The sequence below is a fragment of the Salmo salar genome, chromosome ssa09, assembly GCF_905237065.1.
Source record: "Salmo salar chromosome ssa09, Ssal_v3.1, whole genome shotgun sequence".
In the NCBI taxonomy this organism is placed as follows: domain Eukaryota; kingdom Metazoa; phylum Chordata; class Actinopteri; order Salmoniformes; family Salmonidae; genus Salmo; species Salmo salar.
In genome coordinates this window covers 43,983,694-44,003,921 of record NC_059450.1, presented here as the reverse complement: position 1 = coordinate 44,003,921, position 20,228 = coordinate 43,983,694, and the positions used below count along the sequence as shown (strand labels likewise).

The following is a 20,228-nucleotide window of genomic DNA, read 5'->3' as shown; positions in this document are numbered from 1 at the left end:
TGTCACACCCTGATCTGATTCACCTGTCCTTGTGCTTATCTCCACCCCCCTCCAGGTGTCGCCCATTTTCCCCATTATCCCCTGTGTATTTATACCTGTGTTTTCTGTCTGTATGTTGCCAGTTTGTCTTGTTTGTTCAAGCCTACCAGTGTTTTGTCTCAGCTCCTGGTTTTCCCTAGTCTCTCTTTTTCTTGTCTGCCTGGTTTTTTACGTTTGCCTGTCCTGACCCTTTACCCGCACACCTGACCCTGAGCCTGCCTGCCATCCTGTACCTTTGCTCCACCTCTGGATTATCGACCCCTGCCTGACCTGAGCCTGCCTGCCGTCCTGTACCTTGGCCTCTACTCTGGATTATTGACCCCTGCCTGCCTTGACCTGTCGTTTGCCTGCCCCTGTGGTTACAATAAACATTGTTACTTCACACAGTCTGCACTTGGGTCTTACCTTGATTCCTGATATGGCAATATAATGTTATTCAACTCATACCAATGAAACATTACATTTGATTCTCTATTATCTGCTCTTCCATCTTTATTAAATCCTCCTTTGTCTCGTTTAGGTTGAAGTCAAAATACCTCAACCAGACTCCTTTAGAAGGTCACGGATCTTCTAAAGGAGATCTAGGACACTTTTCTGAAACAAAGTAGTTTTACATGTGTTCACTTCCAAATAAACGCCCTAATTTCAATATTATTTAAAATGGCTGTGAAAAAAAAGTGTCATAGTTGCTTCCAGCATAGGAAAAGGATGTGACTTTTTGCAGGGTTTTGGTGAAGGGGCTTCCTCATCTGAACAGGCAGAATGAGATCTCCGTCTCCCACATGACCTATCCCTGGAGCTTGTAAGCTCAAGATTGTCTGCATTAAAATATTGGACAACAATTGTACCAACAATACTGTACATCGATCAAGATGGAGAATAAGGGGTTGGCTTACGTAGCGAAGGGTCCTCCCCTGTAATACTTGGTGGCTTGCAGGGCGTTTTAGTTTGCCGTTTCCCCTCACCATCAATACATGGTGGCTTGCAGGGCGTTTTAGCCTTTTGCTCCTAAGTGATACTGGCACAGGTTTTCTGGTGCATTGGAGCAGATTGTAGTGTGTGTGGGCTTGTAAGGCACACATTTGTAAGGCAACCTAAACACTATCTAATTTCTACCAAACTTTAAACCAAAATTCTAAATGGAGAGTTTCGTACTTGCATCTGTCTCAGGAAAAGTGTCTGATCCTTTGCATAAATTTGGTGTGGTGGGGGGCAGATCCCTCAATTAAGAAACTGAAGGACAACTCAAGCCCTCATGCTACAGCGTTAAGCCATGTGAGACCAAGATAATTCTCTGCAATAAAACACAGGACATCATGCCTATTGTTTTTACAGTTAGAATACCTTTGATCAAGAGAAAGGGGTTGGAGTACGTTGTGAAGGGTCGTCCTCACCATCGTTACGTGGTGGCTTGTGCTGCGTTTTTGCGTTTTGCTTCTTGGTAGCAGTGGCACAGGTTTTCTGGTGCGTCAGGGCATATTTTGGTGGGGACTTGGGTAGACCTCTGCCTGAAAATAAAATATGTATAAAATAACATCCAGCCTTATTCTACAGTACACACGTTTGTCAAGTGTTTAAATGTTACTGAAGTGGAAGCCTTTTAAAAACATTACCAAACTTTAAACCACAATTCTACAACATGCCTCCCAAGCCTCTACCCCAGAAATCCAGACAGATTTCACCTCAGTTCCACGTTTCACTACACTAACAATGGACTTTTCTGTCTGGGTTGAGTCTACCTCCCCACTAGCCATATACTTGTAGATTTGAAAGGATCAGTTGAAGTAATATTGTACAAGGTCCTCCCAGTCTATTAAAAGGCAAGGTGGTTGTTCAGTGGCTAGGGTTCAGGGACAAGGGCCTGATTAGTCATCATTGCGGGCTACCATACTTACATACTGTAACTTGGAGGCAGTAGTGGCTGGAGGTGGGAGACTACATTCCTCCTGCGATTCTAAACACACAATATACAGAATACAACCATGGCAAGTAAATTGAATGTACACAAACTGTACAAACTGTGTTTATTAAACATACCGATTATACATTTTTTGAATGTAGTTCTCTTTCTGTTTTACTTGGAGATTTCATGCACTTTACTGATTTATCTGAACTATTGTATATTGTCCAGGAGAACAATTTTAATATTCGTGTTGTCAAAGAGACTGACTCCAAGGCCATTGAATTTATGAATCTTTTGATCTCTATGGACTTCATCCAACATGTTACTGGGCCCACCCATAACTGTGGCCATCCTCTGAACCTGGTTATTACCAAAGGGCTTTCTACTGGGCCCACCCATAACTGTGGCCATCCTCTGGACCTGGTTATTACCAAGGGGCTTTCTACTGGGCCCACCCATAACCGCAGCCATACTCTGGACCTGGTTATTACCAAGGGGCTTTCTACTGGGCCCACCCATAACCGCAGCCATACTCTGGACCTGGTTATTACCAAGGGGCTTTCTACTGGGCCCACCCATAACCGCAACCATACTATGGACCTGGTTATCACCAAGGGGCTTTCTACTGGGCCCACCCATAACCACAGCCATACTCTGGACCTGGTTATTACCAAGGGGCTTTCTATTTACATATCCTCTATTGTTGATGTTGCTTAATCTGATCACCACTGTGGAGTTTTTTTACTACCTTGTTGCCCATAGCACAGGGTAATACTGAACGCAATACCTCTGAAGTTGCTACAGATTTTAATTGAGTGTATGACCAATACTCCACCACCTATTCTGCCTTCCTCTTGTGATGGTTTAGTTAATAACTTTAACAGTAAATTAAGGGCAACCATTAATGCCATAGCTCCAGTAAAGTTGAAAAAGGACATCCAAACGGAGAGGCCCTTGGATGAGTGAGGAAACTAACTCAATTAAAGAGAAATTGCAGAAATGCAGAGCGGAAGTGGAGAAAGTCAAAGTTGCAGGTCCATTATAATATTCTGAGAGAGCAACTTGGCATAAATAACAAATCAATTTTTATACCTTGATCACTATTAAATCAGAATAATTCGAGAGTGCTCTTCTCGACCATTGATGACCTGATAAATCCCGCCCCTGCAAACATATGTGAACTTTCCTCCACATCTAAATCTGATGAGTTTAAAGCATATTTCAGAGATAAGTATTAATCAAGCAAGAACTGATGAGAAGTTTTATGATATGTGCCCTAGCCTACCACGCAAAGGCACTACGGAGTTATTTTCCATGGTTGACACAGACATGATCAGGAAAGTGATATTACAACTTAAGCATGCTACCTGCCTTCTCAATCCTATCCCCACCATCTTCTTCAAAACAGTTTTTAATTGCATATTTGAAGAAGTGCAAGCTATTGTTAATCACACACGGGTATTTTCCCCACTGCACTAAAAACCCCTTCTGAAGAGAAGTAATCTAGATTCTTCAGCTCTTAGCAATTTTTGGCCAATCTCCAACCTTCCATTCTTAAGCCAAAATTCTAGAGAAATTGGTGTTCAAACAGCTACATCCTTTAAGTGCCAACTGTATTTGGGATAATTATTTTGGCAATAAGCCTGGAAAGGAGATCAGAGCCGCCGACACCTTGGTTTTCTGAGAGGAAGACAGGCTGCATGTTTCAGGACATGAAACCAGGAGCACCTTCAACACAGACAGGACATGACTCAGACAGGACATCACTCAAGTATTTATCCACAGCCACTGGTTTAGTCTCTCCAGAGAATAAGGAAACAAAATGGATGGAAATCATGTAAGCAGTAAAATTAAGATTAAAAAACAACTTATGGAACAGCAGGGACTGTGAAGCAACACAAACATAGGCACCGACACATGCATACACACACAATAACATACGCACTATACACACGTACACATGGATTTAGTACTGTAGTTATGTGGTAGTGGTGGAGTAGGGGCCTGAGGGCACGCAGTGTATTGTGAAATCTGTGAATGTATTGTAATGTTTTTTAAATTGTATAAACTGCTTTAATTTTGCTGGACCCCGGGAAGAGTGCCTTGGCAGCAACTAATGGGGATCCATAATAAATAGAAACACAAAAATGAAAGCTAAATAAGTTGGCAGCTAGATGATTTGGAGAGGAACACCATCAATGTTGATTTTCAAATCTATTGAATCCTCAATGAAATCTGGATGCTCAACCAGTCTTTGCTATACCTAGCTTTTGAAAGCCCTTCTCCGTATGAAGGGTTTTCAGCCATTACATTCATCCACATTTGGCTCTGCGTAAACTACAATTTCGATGCTGTGTTTTAACATTTAGAGATGTCAATAATCGCTTTCGATACTGATCGTTCATGTCAACTTTCATGTCAGCGAGAAAGAATCAAAAAAATATATATAATGTTACTTACTGTCACCGTGTACCATGGAAATTTGGACGGGTGGAAACAGTAACCCTATAAAAAGGTTGTGTAGTAATTAGCTTTTTTTGTATTATTATTTCTCGCTGATATTTAAAAAAAAATTTAAAAAATAAAAAAAACATTCCTAATGTTTCTCCAACAGTACCTCAAGCGATGAGTGTTCATGTTTAGAGCAAGCGTCGGGGGTCTTAACAAAACTGCCCCCGGTCAGAAGATACTATCTTCAATAGTCTCTAAAGTAGTTAGCGTATATGAATGGGGTACTATATACCCTGCCGAACACCATCATATGCATAGTTACCCTCACATTTCTCAGTACTGTTATACTCTCTGGATGTATGAATAAGTGTACCGGTGTTGTGGCACACTTCATAATAATTTTGGTAGCTCATGTTGGCCAGTAGTATGTGCCACAGAAAGTATTTGACTCTAGCCACAACATTAAGGAAATTACAAGGGGGGGATTTCGGCAAGGCCATTTTCTGCCCATCGTGCTTTTCCCTCTTATGGCTTTTCCTACATTTTTTTTTGTACACTTTTTCTGTTTTAGTTTTTAAGAATGTAGGTACAGTAGTAATAATAGAATTATAATAATAATAATAATGAATAAAAAATGTGAAAGAAAGTTCAAATATATAAGTCAACATGAGACAAAACTATGACTGAATGTGCCTCCATGAAGAATCCCCTCCCCAATAGGTCCCTTCTCCCTCAATAGGCCACCCCCAGCACCTCTACCATCCCTATCAACCTCCTCACACCCCTCAACCACAAAACACAATAATGATAATAATTGAAATTAAAATAAAAAATATATATACCAAGATATATATGCACGCACGCACACACACACACACGTACATTAACATATTCACAGGACACTCAATTTATCTATTTTCCTACATTAGATATGCAGGTGACATTTCCACCTGGATGACAGCACATAATCAGGAAGACGGAGATGCTCTTCATCCGAGGGAATTCCTGCCCATTCTCAGATGTTAGATAATCTCAGATGATCACATGTCATTTACAGTCCAGCCCTAAAGAATTCCTGCCCATTCTCAGATGTTAGATAATCCCAGATGATCACATGTAATTTACAGTCCAACCCTAAAGAATTCCTGCCCAAGATTCCAGGCAAGAAAATGGCCTTGCTGAAATCCCCCCCCCTTCTAATTTCCTTAATTTGTGGCTGGAGTCAAATACTTTCTGTGGCACACATCAGAGTCAAATAGTTTCTATAGAACAAACTTCACTTCAGGATAGGCAGCCGAATAATTCATGTATGCGTTATATTAAACATAGAGGAGGGAGTAAAATGTAGGCAAGATATAAACATTTCAGAACAACTACTAGTCGAATAAGACATGGGATAGATGACTAATTTTGGCAAAGAGATTTATTTATAGAATAAAACACTTGAAACAAATAGCCAAACCGAAAACTGCAGCCATTACTAGTGTTATGACAGCGCCAACAGAGAATAGCCAAACCGCCTCGTTTCGCGTTCTTAGAAAACTAATTTGTAAGTCACTCTGGATAAGAGCGTCTGCTAAATGACTTAAATGTAAATGTAAACTATGTAGTATTTTGTATTATTTCTTACATTGTTAGCCCAGAAAATCTCAAGTCTTATTACTTACAGCCGGGAAGAACTAGCAACGTCAACTTACCAACATTACGACCAGGAATACGACTTTCCTGAAGCGATCCTCTGCTTGGACCACCACCCAGGACAATGGATCGGATCCCAGCAGGCGACCCAAAACAACGGCGCCGCAGAAGGGGCAGACGGAGTGGTCTTCTAGTCAGGCTCCGTAGACGGGCACATCGCTCACCGCTCCCGAGTATACTACTCGCCAATGTCCAGTCTCTTGACAACAAGGTAGACGAAATTCGAGCAAGGGTTGCCTTCCAGAGAGACAACAGAAATTGAAACATTCTCTGTTTCACGGAAACATGGCTCACTCGAGATACGTTATCAGAGTTGGTACAGCCACCCGGTTTCTTCACGCATCACGCTGACAGAAACAAACATCTCTCTGGTAAGAAGAAGGGCGTGGGTGTATGCCTTATGATTAACAAGTCGTGGTGTGATCATAACAACATACAGGAACTCAAGTCCTTTTGTTCAGCTGACCTAGAATTCCTTACAATCAAATGCCGACCGCATCATCTACCAAGAGAATTTTCTTTGATTATAATCACAGCCGTGTATATCCCCCCCCCCCCAAGCAGACACCTCGACTGCCCTGATAGAACTTCATTGGACTCTATGTAAATTGGAATCCGTATATCCTGAGGCTGCATTTATTGTAGCTGGGGATTTTAACAAAGCTAATCTGAAAACAAGGCTCCATAAATTTTATCAGCATATCGAATGCGCGACCCAGGCTGGCAGTATTCTGGATCATTGCTACTCCAACTTCCACTATGCGTACAAAGACCTCCCTCACCGTCCTTTCGGCAAGTCTGACCACGACTCCATTTTGTTGCTCCCAGCCTATAGACAGAAACTAAAACAGGAAACGCCCATGCTCAGATCTGTTCAACGCTGGTCCGACCAATCGGATTCCACGCTTCAAGATTGCTTCGATCATGTGGCCTGGGATATGTTCCGGATAGCCTCAGACAACAACATTGATGTATACGCTGATTCGGTGAGCGAGTTTATTAGCAAGTGCATCGGTGATGTTGTACCCACAGTGACTATTAAAACCTTCCCCAACCTGGAACCGTGGATTGATGGCAGCATTCGCGCAAAACTGAAAGCGTGAACCACTGTTTTAAATCATTGCAAGGCGACCGGAAACGTGACCGAATACAAACAGTGTAGCTTTTCCCTCCACAAGGCAATCAAACAAGCTAAGCATCAGTTTAGAGACAAAGTAGGGTCACAATTCAACGGCTCAGACACGAGATGTTTGTTGCAGGGTCTACAGTCCCACTGTAGCTCAGTTGGTAGAGCATGGCGCTTGCAACGCCAGGGTTGTGGGTTCGATTCCCACGGGGGGCTAGTATGTAAAAATGTAATAAAAATGTATGCACTCTACTGTAAGTCGCTCTGGATAAGAGCGTCTGCTAAATGACTAAAATGTAAATGTATGTAAAATGTACAGTCAATCACGGATCACCACGTGGGTCTTTTAGAGTGGCATTTTATTATCCTAGCACAAGGCGCACCTGTGTAATGAACATGCTGTTTAATTAGCTTCTTGATATGCCACACCTGTCCGGTGGGTGGATTATTTTGGAAAAAGAGAAATGTTCACTAAAAGGGATGTAAACAAATTTGCGCACAACATTTGATAGAAACAAGCTTTTCTTGCATATTGAACTTTTCTGGGATCTTTTATTTCAGCACATGAAACATGGGACTAACACTTTACGTTTATATATTTGTTTAATAGAATATTGTAAAACCCTGTTAGTCAGGTTAAGTCATTGTATTGAAGTTTTACCCTCATTGCAGTGTTTGCAAAGCTGGTTGAAATGATATGAAAACAGTACTTTTTGCAAATCCAAATGTGTTTAAAACGTAGATTCAACGTCACAATCGGCCTACGTTGACAAATAACATTCAAACAACGTTGATTCAACCAGCTTGTGCCCGGTGGGTAGATACTTCAAAATATTATTATAAATAATATTCCATATGGGAATCATATCAAATGCCTGCATTTACTTTTCTCCACTATATAAAACCATAGACACATGACAAAAACATAATACGCACAACAAGATAGCTAATACCACTAACATTATAGAACACAATCATGTACAGACATCTTGAACATCTGTCAATGTTTGGTTCAAATCAGTTATACAGATAACAAAAAAAAGAAATGCCCCTCTGTCTGGCAAGGGTAAAAACAGGGTTAAATTGGCTGAGAGTGGTGAGATTGGCTGAGCTTCCATCAGTAGCCCGCTACAATCGCATAAAAATATGGCCCCATCCTGTACACACACACATCCTGACCCATGAACTTCCTAGCACCCTGCCTTTATCTTTTTAGAAATGATTGGGGCTTGCGAAGCAAAAAAAACACCCACGTAAATGTTCCACCTACCTCCTTCTATTATAATTACTTAGCACTCAACTCCTTCTACACCGTTTAAGCTAGAAACGCCGTTCAAACTTTAAAACATGTAGACTGATCTGGTTTGATTTGCTTGTATTCATCTTTTTTGACATATTTTATACTTTTTAAGTTGTAATTTTTTTTTGTCCTTCTTTAAGTCAATATTTATTCACTTTCATGGCATTCTAAAGCTCCCCATTTTGACATCGCTTCCAACAATCCATTCACTGTAAATTCAATAATCCAACTTTTGACACAAATCAGCAACTTTGTCCACATCAGTAACTATGGTACGGCATGGGTATCACTAAATTGACCGCTGACATTTTGAATCTCAGTAATTTTCTGGTGCACTGCTACGCAGTACAGTTATATCTGACTAAGATCAAAACACGAAGTCAGAAGTGCTTCAGCCTCGTCAAATGTAAGAGGAGAGATTATTTCACAGAAAATAATAACGTTCCTTGAGTTTTGTCGGAGTTTAGAGTGACGAAAAGTAGCTAACGGCTAACTGCTCTCTCAAGTCGAGCAGAGCAGCCCAAGCGAAGCCGTTGCTAAGGACACTCACACGCTCAGAGTCGCCATGAGCAGAGTGTATGCGGAAGCGATCGAGTGACAGACAGAGAGGAGCAGCTAATGGATTTACTAACTGAGGAAGTTATTTTGGGTTTCAGGCAGGGCAGGGCCTTATATTTGGCAGAAGCAATCGGGCCTGTGTATGCAGCCTGGTCTCATAGACTAGACATAACATAGTAAATGTAAATCCGGGACACTGAAATTAGTATGAAATGATACGTTTGGTATGGTTACGTAAGACAGACGGTTACTTAATAAGGCAAAAAAGGAGGAGGGTGATGGTTGGGGTGGGTGGGTGGGTGTGCATATAACGTGAATGTCTAGCAAACCAAAGGTTGGGGGTTTGAATCTCATCATGGACAACTTTAGCATTTTAGAAACTTTTCAACTACGTACTACTTTTGAGCTACTTTGCAACTACTTAGCATGTTAGCTAACCCTTTAACCTAACCTTAACCCTAACCCATAGCCATAGACACATAACAATAACATAAAATGCACAACAAGATAGCTAATGCATATCGTACTAATTGGAGGGAACACGACTACTGAACCACACAACTACTGAAAACAACCACACAATTACTGACCACGACTACTGAACCACACAACTACTGACTACAACTACTGACCACTACTACTGAGCAGGCACAACTACTGAACCACAACTACTGAACCACAACCACACCCCTACTGACCACAACTACCTACAACAATCACACAACTACTGACCACTATTGACCCCAACTACTGACAAAAACCAAACAATTACTGACCACGACTACTGAACCACACAAGTACTGACTACAACCACACAACTACTGATGACAACTACTGACCACAAAACTACTGAACCACACAACTACTGACTACAACTACCTCCCACAACCACACAACGACTGACCACAACTACTAACTACAACTACTGACCACAACTAAAGACCACAACTACTGACCACAACTACTGAACCACATTCACACAAGTTCTGAACACAACTACTGAAACACAATCACACAACTACAGACCACAACTACTGACAAAAGCCACACAATTACTGACCATGACTACTGAACCACACAACTACTGACAACAACCACACAACTACTGATGACAACTACTGACCACAACTACTGACCACAAAACTACTGAACCACACAACTACTGAACCACAAAACTACTGAACCATAACTACTGAACAACAACCACCGATCACAACTACTGAACCACAACCACACAACTACTGACCACAACTACTGTACCACATTCACACAAATTCTGAACACAACTACTGAACCACAATCACACAACTACTGACCACAGCTACTGAACCACAACACCTGAACCACAAGTACTGTCCACACAACTACTGAACCACAACTACTGAACCACAACTACTGAAGACAACTACTGACCACAACCACACAACTACTGAACCTTAACTATTGAACCACAACTACTGACCACAAAACAATTGAACCACAACTACTGAACCACAACTACTGAACCACAACTACTGAACCAAAAATACTGAACCACAAGTACTGACCACACAACTACTGAACCACAACCACTGAACCACAACCACAACTACTGACCCACAAGTACTGGCCACAAAGCTACTGAACCACAAGTACTGACCACAAAACTACTGAACCATAACTACTGAACCACAAGTACTTGCCACACAAGTACTGGCCACAACTACTGAACCACAACTACTGAACCACAACTATTGAACCACAACTATTGAACCATAAGTACTGAACCATAACTACTGACCACACAACTACTGACCACAACAACTGACCACAACCACACAACTACTGAACCACAAGTATTGAACCACAAGTACTGACCACACAACTACTGGACCAGAACTACTGACCACAACTACCGAACCACAAGTACTGAACCACAAGTACTGACCACAACACTACTGAACCACAACTACTGAACCACAACTACTGAACCACAACTATTGAACCATAAGTACTGAACCATAACTACTGACCACACAACTACTGACCACAACAACTGACCACAACCACAACTACTGAACCACAAGTATTGAACCACAAGTACTGACCACACAACTACTGGACCAGAACTACTGACCACAACTATCGAACCACAAGTACTGACCACACAACTACTGAACCACAACCACTGAACCACAACCACAACTACTGACCCACAAGTACTGGCCACAAAGCTACTGAACCACAAGTACTGACCACAAAACTACTGAACCATAACTACTGAACCACAAGTACTTGCCACACAAGTACTGGCCACAACTACTGAACCACAACTACTGAACCACAACTATTGAACCACAACTATTGAACCATAAGTACTGAACCATAACTACTGACCACACAACTACTGACCACAACAACTGACCACAACCACACAACTACTGAACCACAAGTATTGAACCACAAGTACTGACCACACAACTACTGGACCAGAACTACTGACCACAACTACCGAACCACAAGTACTGAACCACAAGTACTGACCACAACACTACTGAACCACAACTACTGAACCACAAAACTACTGAACCATAACTACTGAACAACAACCACCGACCACAACTACTGAACCACAACCACACAACTACTGACCACAACTACTGTACCACATTCACACAAATTCTGAACACAACTACTGAACCACAATCACACAACTACTGACCACAGCTACTGAACCACAAGTACTGTCCACACAACTACTGAACCACAACTACTGAACCACAATCACACAACTACTGACCACAGCTACTGAACCACAACACCTGAACCACAAGTACTGTCCACACAACTACTGAACCACAACTACTGAACCACAACTACTGACCACAACTACTGACCACAACCACACAACTACTGAACCTTAACTATTGAACCACAACTACTGACCACAAAACAATTGAACCACAACTACTGAACCACAACTACTGAACCACAACTACTGAACCAAAAATACTGAACCACAAGTACTGACCACACAACTACTGAACCACAACCACTGAACCACAACCACAACTACTGACCCACAAGTACTGGCCACAAAGCTACTGAACCACAAGTACTGACCACAAAACTACTGAACCATAACTACTGAACCACAAGTACTTGCCACACAAGTACTGGCCACAACTACTGAACCACAACTACTGAACCACAACTATTGAACCACAACTATTGAACCATAAGTACTGAACCATAACTACTGACCACACAACTACTGACCACAACAACTGACCACAACCACACAACTACTGAACCACAAGTATTGAACCACAAGTACTGACCACACAACTACTGGACCAGAACTACTGACCACAACTACCGAACCACAAGTACTGAACCACAAGTACTGACCACAACACTACTGAACCACAACTACTGAACCACAACTATTGAACCACAACTATTGAACCATAAGTACTGAACCATAACTACTGACCACACAACTACTGACCACAACAACTGACCACAACCACAACTACTGAACCACAAGTATTGAACCACAAGTACTGACCACACAACTACTGGACCAGAACTACTGACCACAACTATCGAACCACAAGTACTGACCACACAACTACTGAACCACAACCACTGAACCACAACCACAACTACTGACCCACAAGTACTGGCCACAAAGCTACTGAACCACAAGTACTGACCACAAAACTACTGAACCATAACTACTGAACCACAAGTACTTGCCACACAAGTACTGGCCACAACTACTGAACCACAACTACTGAACCACAACTATTGAACCACAACTATTGAACCATAAGTACTGAACCACAACTACTGACCACACAACTACTGACCACAACAACTGACCACAACCACACAACTACTGAACCACAAGTATTGAACCACAAGTACTGACCACACAACTACTGGACCAGAACTACTGACCAAAACTACCGAACCACAAGTACTGAACCACAAGTACTGACCACAACACTACTGAACCACAACTACTGAACCACAAAACTACTGAACCATAACTACTGAACAACAACCACCGACCACAACTACTGAACCACAACCACACAACTACTGACCACAACTACTGTACCACATTCACACAAATTCTGAACACAACTACTGAACCACAATCACACAACTACTGACCACAGCTACTGAACCACAAGTACTGTCCACACAACTACTGAACCACAACTACTGAACCACAACTACTGACCACAACTACTGACCACAACCACACAACTACTGAACCTTAACTATTGAACCACAACTACTGACCACAAAACAATTGAACCACAACTACTGAACCACAACTACTGAACCAAAAATACTGAACCACAAGTACTGACCACACAACTACTGAACCACAACCACTGAACCACAACCACAACTACTGACCCACAAGTACTGGCCACAAAGCTACTGAACCACAAGTACTGACCACACAACTACTGAACCATAACTACTGAACAACAACCACCGACCACAACTACTGAACCACAACCACACAACTACTGACCACAACTACTGTGCCACATTCACACAAATTCTGAACACAACTACTGAACCACAATCACACAACTACTGACCACAGCTACTGAACCACAACACCTGAACCACAAGTACTGTCCACACAACTACTGAACCACAACTACTGAACCACAACTACTGACCACAACTACTGACCACAACCACACAACTACTGAACCTTAACTATTGAACCACAACTACTGACCACAAAACAATTGAACCACAACTACTGAACCACAACTACTGAACCACAACTACTGAACCAAAAATACTGAACCACAAGTACTGACCACACAACTACTGAACCACAACCACTGAACCACAACCACAACTACTGACCCACAAGTACTGGCCACAAAGCTACTGAACCACAAGTACTGACCACAAAACTACTGAACCATAACTACTGAACCACAAGTACTTGCCACACAAGTACTGGCCACAACTACTGAACCACAACTACTGAACCACAACTATTGAACCATAAGTACTGAACCATAACTACTGACCACACAACTACTGACCACAACAACTGACCACAACCACACAACTACTGAACCACAAGTATTGAACCACAAGTACTGACCACACAACTACTGGACCAGAACTACTGACCACAACTACCGAACCACAAGTACTAAACCACAAGTACTGACCACAACACTACTGAACCACAACTACTGACCACAAAACTACTGATCCACAACTACTGACCACAAAACTACTGAACCACAACTACTGACCACAGCTACTGACCAAAAACTATTGACCACTAATGACTATGGATGGGCGTTTGAAATTATTTCACTATTCAAAAAATATAATTAAAGTAAAACTGGTAACACACAGTGTCATAACACCTTAAGACAAAGTCATAACCATGTCATAACGGCTGACTTAACTTGTCATAAACTGTCATATTATGGTCATAACACTGTCATGATGACACATATATTTTGATCTGTTGTGACATATATAGCATTATTTTATGGCTGGTTATGACACCGACATAAGATGACGAAACCCACACAACCTACCACACAAGGCAAAACATTCCATTACACCGTAACCTACAAGTGAACAGTATGTTTATGTTATATAACAGTTTCTGAAATTGACCATGTTAAATTATTATTGTTATTGCGCACAAATTGATGTCAGACATGCACCCACCCCAATGCTCTGTTGCTGAATACTGGGTTGAATGCAGAAGCAGATTTCAGGAGCAGGACAAGACACCCTCTTTTAGACTGATGATTTACATAAGAACATGTACTTGATCTGCCTTTTTGGCTTATTTGTTGATGATGTCATAATAATTCTTCACAGTCATAAAGTGTATTATCTTAGTCCAAGTAAAGTGACACAGGTTGGTCATAATGCTTCATGACAGTGTCATAAAGTGTATTTTCTGCAAGTTACTTAAAATATGCTGGAAAAAAACATGACTGTAAAGAATTAATTACAACTGCAACAAAGGACTTAAGAAACAAACTTTCAAATGGAAGGAAACTTCTTGGCAGGGAAAAAACACGTTTGAATGAAGGTGTAAATATAAGGGTCATAACAGTAATATGACCATATTATGACAGGTTATGACAAGTTATGGTTATGACCATGTCGTAATGTGTTATGATGCTGGGTGTCAAGTAAAGTGTTACCATAAAACTTGTTAAACTTCCAAGCCCCACAACTTTACTTGTAAAGTTACCATCTAGTTCACTATTGTGATTTTTCCGGGCTCTCGTTTCAGCAGAGCTTTTAAATGAGTTAAAAGATGGTTGTCAGGAAAAGGCCCTGTTCTCTGCAACACATGGAAACAAATTCTTGAATTCTTTCTATTTGGAAAGCCATTTTTGTCTGTCCACTTGGAATTTTTAATGAAGGCTTATTTCTATAAACTTAAATGTAGCCTATTAAGTTATTCAACATAAATAAATAAATAATGAAATCAACAGCTTTCGAAATAAACGAAATAAATATGATAGGCTATGAAAAATTGTTACATCCAAATTGTTACTTTCGTATGGGAATTGGTTTAATAGATTGTGAAATCATTAAATGCTATGTTTTGCGTTTGCAATTCAACATCGGCTAAATTTGGTGTAGTCCAAACAAGCAGTCTGTCACGTTTACTAAACACGTAGCCATCAGGAAAACAAGTCAAAACAATGAGGGTGCTGCTATTGTTTTTGGTTTTCACAATGGAACTTTGTTCTGCAGGAGACAAAAATCTGCTGCAATTTTTTTGTCAAATGTTTATATACAAAACAGGATGTAGGAGCTTGAACGTACAATTCAAATTCGCACCACTTGTATTTTGGCAAGGAATAGGAAGCCTAATTTGTCGTCCGTTTGCCAATAAGGCGTAAATGTAGCCTGTAATAAATCAAATCAATGATTGCTGTTGGTTTATTGGATTATGTGGGAATGATGCTGTTGTTACTTTTACTGCAACTCTCTATGTGGGGAGCAACTGGAGCAGACACCGGTGGAGAAGCAACTGTGTGTAGATCCAATGCCTGTTTCTCTTTTCACATGGAGGGAGTCAGCTTTGAAGACGCTCGATTGAAATGCCATGGTGACGGAGGTTACTTGGTAACAACTAAAGACAAAAGCAAAACAGCAGAACTTCAGTCAACCCTTTCACAGATCGACGAAAGCCATCGCTATTTGGACTTCAAATTTTGGATCGGACTGAAATTGCGTAAAGGCGACTGCATTATAAGGGACATGAATCTCAACGGTTTTAAGTGGGTATCTGGAGGGGAATATTCCCAATATTCGAACTGGGAGAAGGAACCTCGCAGCACTTGCACAGAGGAGCGTTGCGTGTTGGTACATTATTCTTCATGGAGTCGCAATGAATTGAAATGGACGGATGGATCTTGCAAAGACAAGGCTTTTTACTCATGCAAATTCTATTTCAAGGGAATGTGTAAACCTTTGTTGTTGGCAGGAGGAGAGCAAGTGAATTACATGCTCCCATTCTCAGCAAATCCATTAAATGGGGATAATAACATGACTGCATTCCCATTTGGAACATATGCTGAGATAAAATGCAATGACAATGATCACGTTTCTATTTGTAAATTAACGGATGGTGTTTATGGTTGGACTATCCCTGGTCCGTTTTGCGGCTCAGATAAACAGAACTGTGGCTATAAAAACGGTGGATGTGATCATTTGTGCTTTGATAGTGACGCTGGTGGTGTCCGTTGTGGATGCAAGGACGGTTATGTGTTAGGACAGGACAGAGCATCATGTGGCCCAAAGGAATATTGTCACAGTTCTCCATGCCAGTACCAATGTGTAACAGGACCAACGGGCTTCTCGTGCCTATGCCCAAACGGCTTCCAATTGGATAGAGACCAATTTGGTTGTATTGATGTTGATGAATGCCACATTAATGCCTGTGATGGTCATCCTTGCGTCAATACCCAAGGTAGTTACACATGTAGGTGCAAGGGAGGCTACACCATGGTTGATGGCAAATGCCACGATATCGACGAGTGCACGGAATCTAGATGTCCGCAAATATGTCTTAACTCTGAAGGATCCTTCTCCTGCCATTGCATCGAGGGGTTCACTGTGTCTGAGGACGGTCATACTTGTATAGACATAGACGAATGCTTCAGTAATCAATGCGAGGACAAGTGCACTAATACCATTGGTAGTTTCAGGTGTTCTTGCCATCAGAACTTCCGGTTACACCCTAATGGAATCACCTGCATTCGAGATGTGACTGTTGTCTCCACTGCGGAGACGTCAAGTGACCATAGAGACACTGACCAACACGACGAGACCATGGACACTATAACCACATCGCCGGTTGAATTAAAACAAGAGACTCAGTTCACCCACGGACCACCTCAAGATACTATTAGGCACGACATTACGCACGACATTACGCATGACATTACGCATGACATTACGCAGGATAGGCCGTCCAGCAAAACCATTGGAATGAGTGGGCCAACGCATAATCACATTTTTTTTAGCTCTTGGCTGTTTATTTGCGTCATTGCTTCTGTTGTTCCACTACTTATTCTCATTGCAGTAACCTCTTGTATTGTCATATTTCGATGTAGTCGTTCAAAAAAAGAAGCGAGGAAGAAAATCGCCACTGCTAACAGTTATTGTTGGGTGGCTTCTGGTATAGAGACTCGGTTAGAAACATTTGATGGGTCACTTGAAAGCACAGCTTGAAATTATGTGAACTCTTGAAATGTTAAACGATAACAAATCTAAATAATATTCAGACATTGCATTACCTACTAAAATATATTTTAAAAATCGTTGAAGAATCTGAATACAAATGTTTTCATTTTACAGCGTGTCTGAGATCAGTGCCTGTACTTCATCAAAGCACATATCCAATTTTAAGTATGTTTTATTCATAATGGTTTAACAATGTTATTGCATCGTCATACACTCAAAAAAAATGTTGGGTTGCTTTTTACTCGTTTCCTGAGTTATTGTTATTCATGTGTTTTGACCCAGGAGTGGGTTATTTCTTACTTTATTGCTGGGTAATCATTATTTATATTTTTGCTGTTTTTTATACAGTCCATTGCTGTGTGCGGGTAGTTAGTCCAGTCACGTTGTGCGTGGTTAACAGACGTCAGTCAGGGTCTCAACTCGCTGTTGAATTGGAATAGTAGAATACACACGGTGCAATTTCGAATCTTGGTTGTGCATCGACAGTTTTCCTCTTGTTATATGTCATTCACTGACGGTCACTCATTTAGCCCATGTCAGTTATCATTTTTTAGATCGATAACTTATTTTAGTTAGTCTAGCCAGCTATCTAAACTTGTAATAATCATTTCTGAATTACCAATAGCATGTAGGGCAAGTGCCCAGGGGCCCTGACCTCCATGCTCTGTGTAGAATTGCAGGAAATCGTATTTTAAACCTGCAATAATGTCTCCCCACCCCATTGTGAAATGTGTAGAATTGCAGGAAATTAGCTGTAAAATGGCATCAACAACAAAAAGTTCTGTAAAGCAAACATATTTGTTTTCCTTTTCTAAATAAAATATTTTTTTCTGCTAACAGATCCTTATGTAGTGTTTAATCCCAGTGGTGAGTTAATGTGTAGTGTACTTGCATATATTTTTTTATTCAACCTTCAGGCAAGTCAGTGAATAACAAACTCTTATTTTCAATGAAGGCCAAGGAACAGCACACTGCTGGTCAACATGAGCTAGCTAAAATACTTTCTATAGAACAAAATTCACATCAGGGTAGGCATCCGAAATTAACAACTACTAGTCGAATAAGACATGGGAGAGATGACGCATTTTTGCAAAGAGATTTATTTACATACTAATACACTTGAAACAAATAGCCAACCCGAAAACTGCAGCCATTACTAATGTCTCCCCCGGGATCAAACATTAATGAAACGCAGCCTAACGTGGGGGAGGGAGAATTAACCCCACTCAATGGGTCATCTCTCAATAACCCAACATCAAAAACACAGCAACAACAATCCGACCTTGCTCTTTTTCAAGAAAACAACCCAAGTGACTCAATGCTTGCAACCCATCAAATGGGTCATCCAAACAACACAGCATTTTTTTGCTTCAAGTTCACAGATGACATCTTATTGATTACATCTGCAATTTAAAAAGTCTAATATACTTAAAAAACCTCTCTAGGGTAGGTGGGACAGTAGCATCCCACCTGGCCAACATCCAGTGAAATTGTAGAGCGCAAAATTCAAAAATACTTAATTCAAATATTTTACATTCTTGTGTAACACAATTGTATAACACAATATATGTGTTATACATCAAAATAAAGCTTAACCTCTTGTTAATCCATGCGCTGTGTCAGATTTCAAAAAGGCTTTACGGCGATAGCATACCATGCGATTATCTGAGGACAGCGCCCAGCACACAAAACATTACATACAGTTACCAGCCAAGTAGATTAGTCACAAAAGTCAGAAATAGCAATAAAATTAATCACTTACCTTTGATGATCTTCATATGGTTGCACTCACAAGACTCCCAGTTACACAATACATGTTTGTTTTGTTCGATAAAGTCCCTCTTTATATCCAAAAACCTCAGTTTTGTTGGCGCGTTTTGTTCAGTAATCCAATGGCTCAAAGGCGGTCACAACAGGCAGACGAAAAATGAAAATAGTATCAGTAAAGTTCATAGAAACATGTCAAATGATGTTTATAATCAATCCTCAGGTTGTTTTTAGTCATAATAATCAATAATATTTCAACCGGACAATAGCACGCAGAAAACAGGTCTGGGGACTTCCCAGGGTCCACTCACTCAGAGTGGTCTTACTCCCTCATTTTTCAGAATACAAGCCTGAAACAATTTCTAAAGACTGTTGACATCTAGTGGAAGCCATAGGAAGTGCAATTTGAGACCTAAGTCATGGGTTACTGAATTGGCATTCAATATAAAACTACAAACATAAAAAAATCTCACTTCCTGGATGGATATTTCTCAGGTTTTCGCCTGCCATATCAGTTCTGTTATACTCACAGACATTATTTTAACAGTTATGGAAACTTTAGAGTGTTTTCTATCCAATTATATGCATATCCTAGCTTCTGGGCCTGCGTAACATGC

The 20,228-nt window shown here is 40.9% G+C and overlaps 1 protein-coding gene and 1 long non-coding RNA gene across 3 annotated transcripts; one reads left to right on the top strand and one right to left on the bottom strand.

The window, feature by feature from the left end:
- Window positions 1-440: 440 nt before the first annotated feature.
- On the bottom strand, window positions 441-14,883 carry LOC106611391 (uncharacterized). 2 transcript variants are annotated; one of them, XR_006756817.1, is made up of 4 exons: window positions 14,797-14,883; window positions 1,935-1,993; window positions 1,434-1,547; window positions 441-1,333 (listed from the first exon to the last, which is right to left on the bottom strand). It is a non-coding gene; the product is annotated as an uncharacterized lncRNA (long non-coding RNA). The 2 variants fall into 2 exon arrangements; XR_001330101.2 differs by lacking the exon at window positions 441-1,333 and having other exon boundaries at window positions 1,342-1,547.
- A 955-nt stretch (window positions 14,884-15,838) lies between these two features.
- Window positions 15,839-17,790, top strand: LOC106611382 (complement component C1q receptor-like). Its single transcript, XM_014211544.2, is given in 2 exon segments — window positions 15,839-17,461; window positions 17,464-17,790. Coding segments are annotated over 2 exon segments (1,488 nt in total). The 5' UTR covers window positions 15,839-16,020; the 3' UTR covers window positions 17,511-17,790.
- Window positions 17,791-20,228: the final 2,438 nt, after the last annotated feature.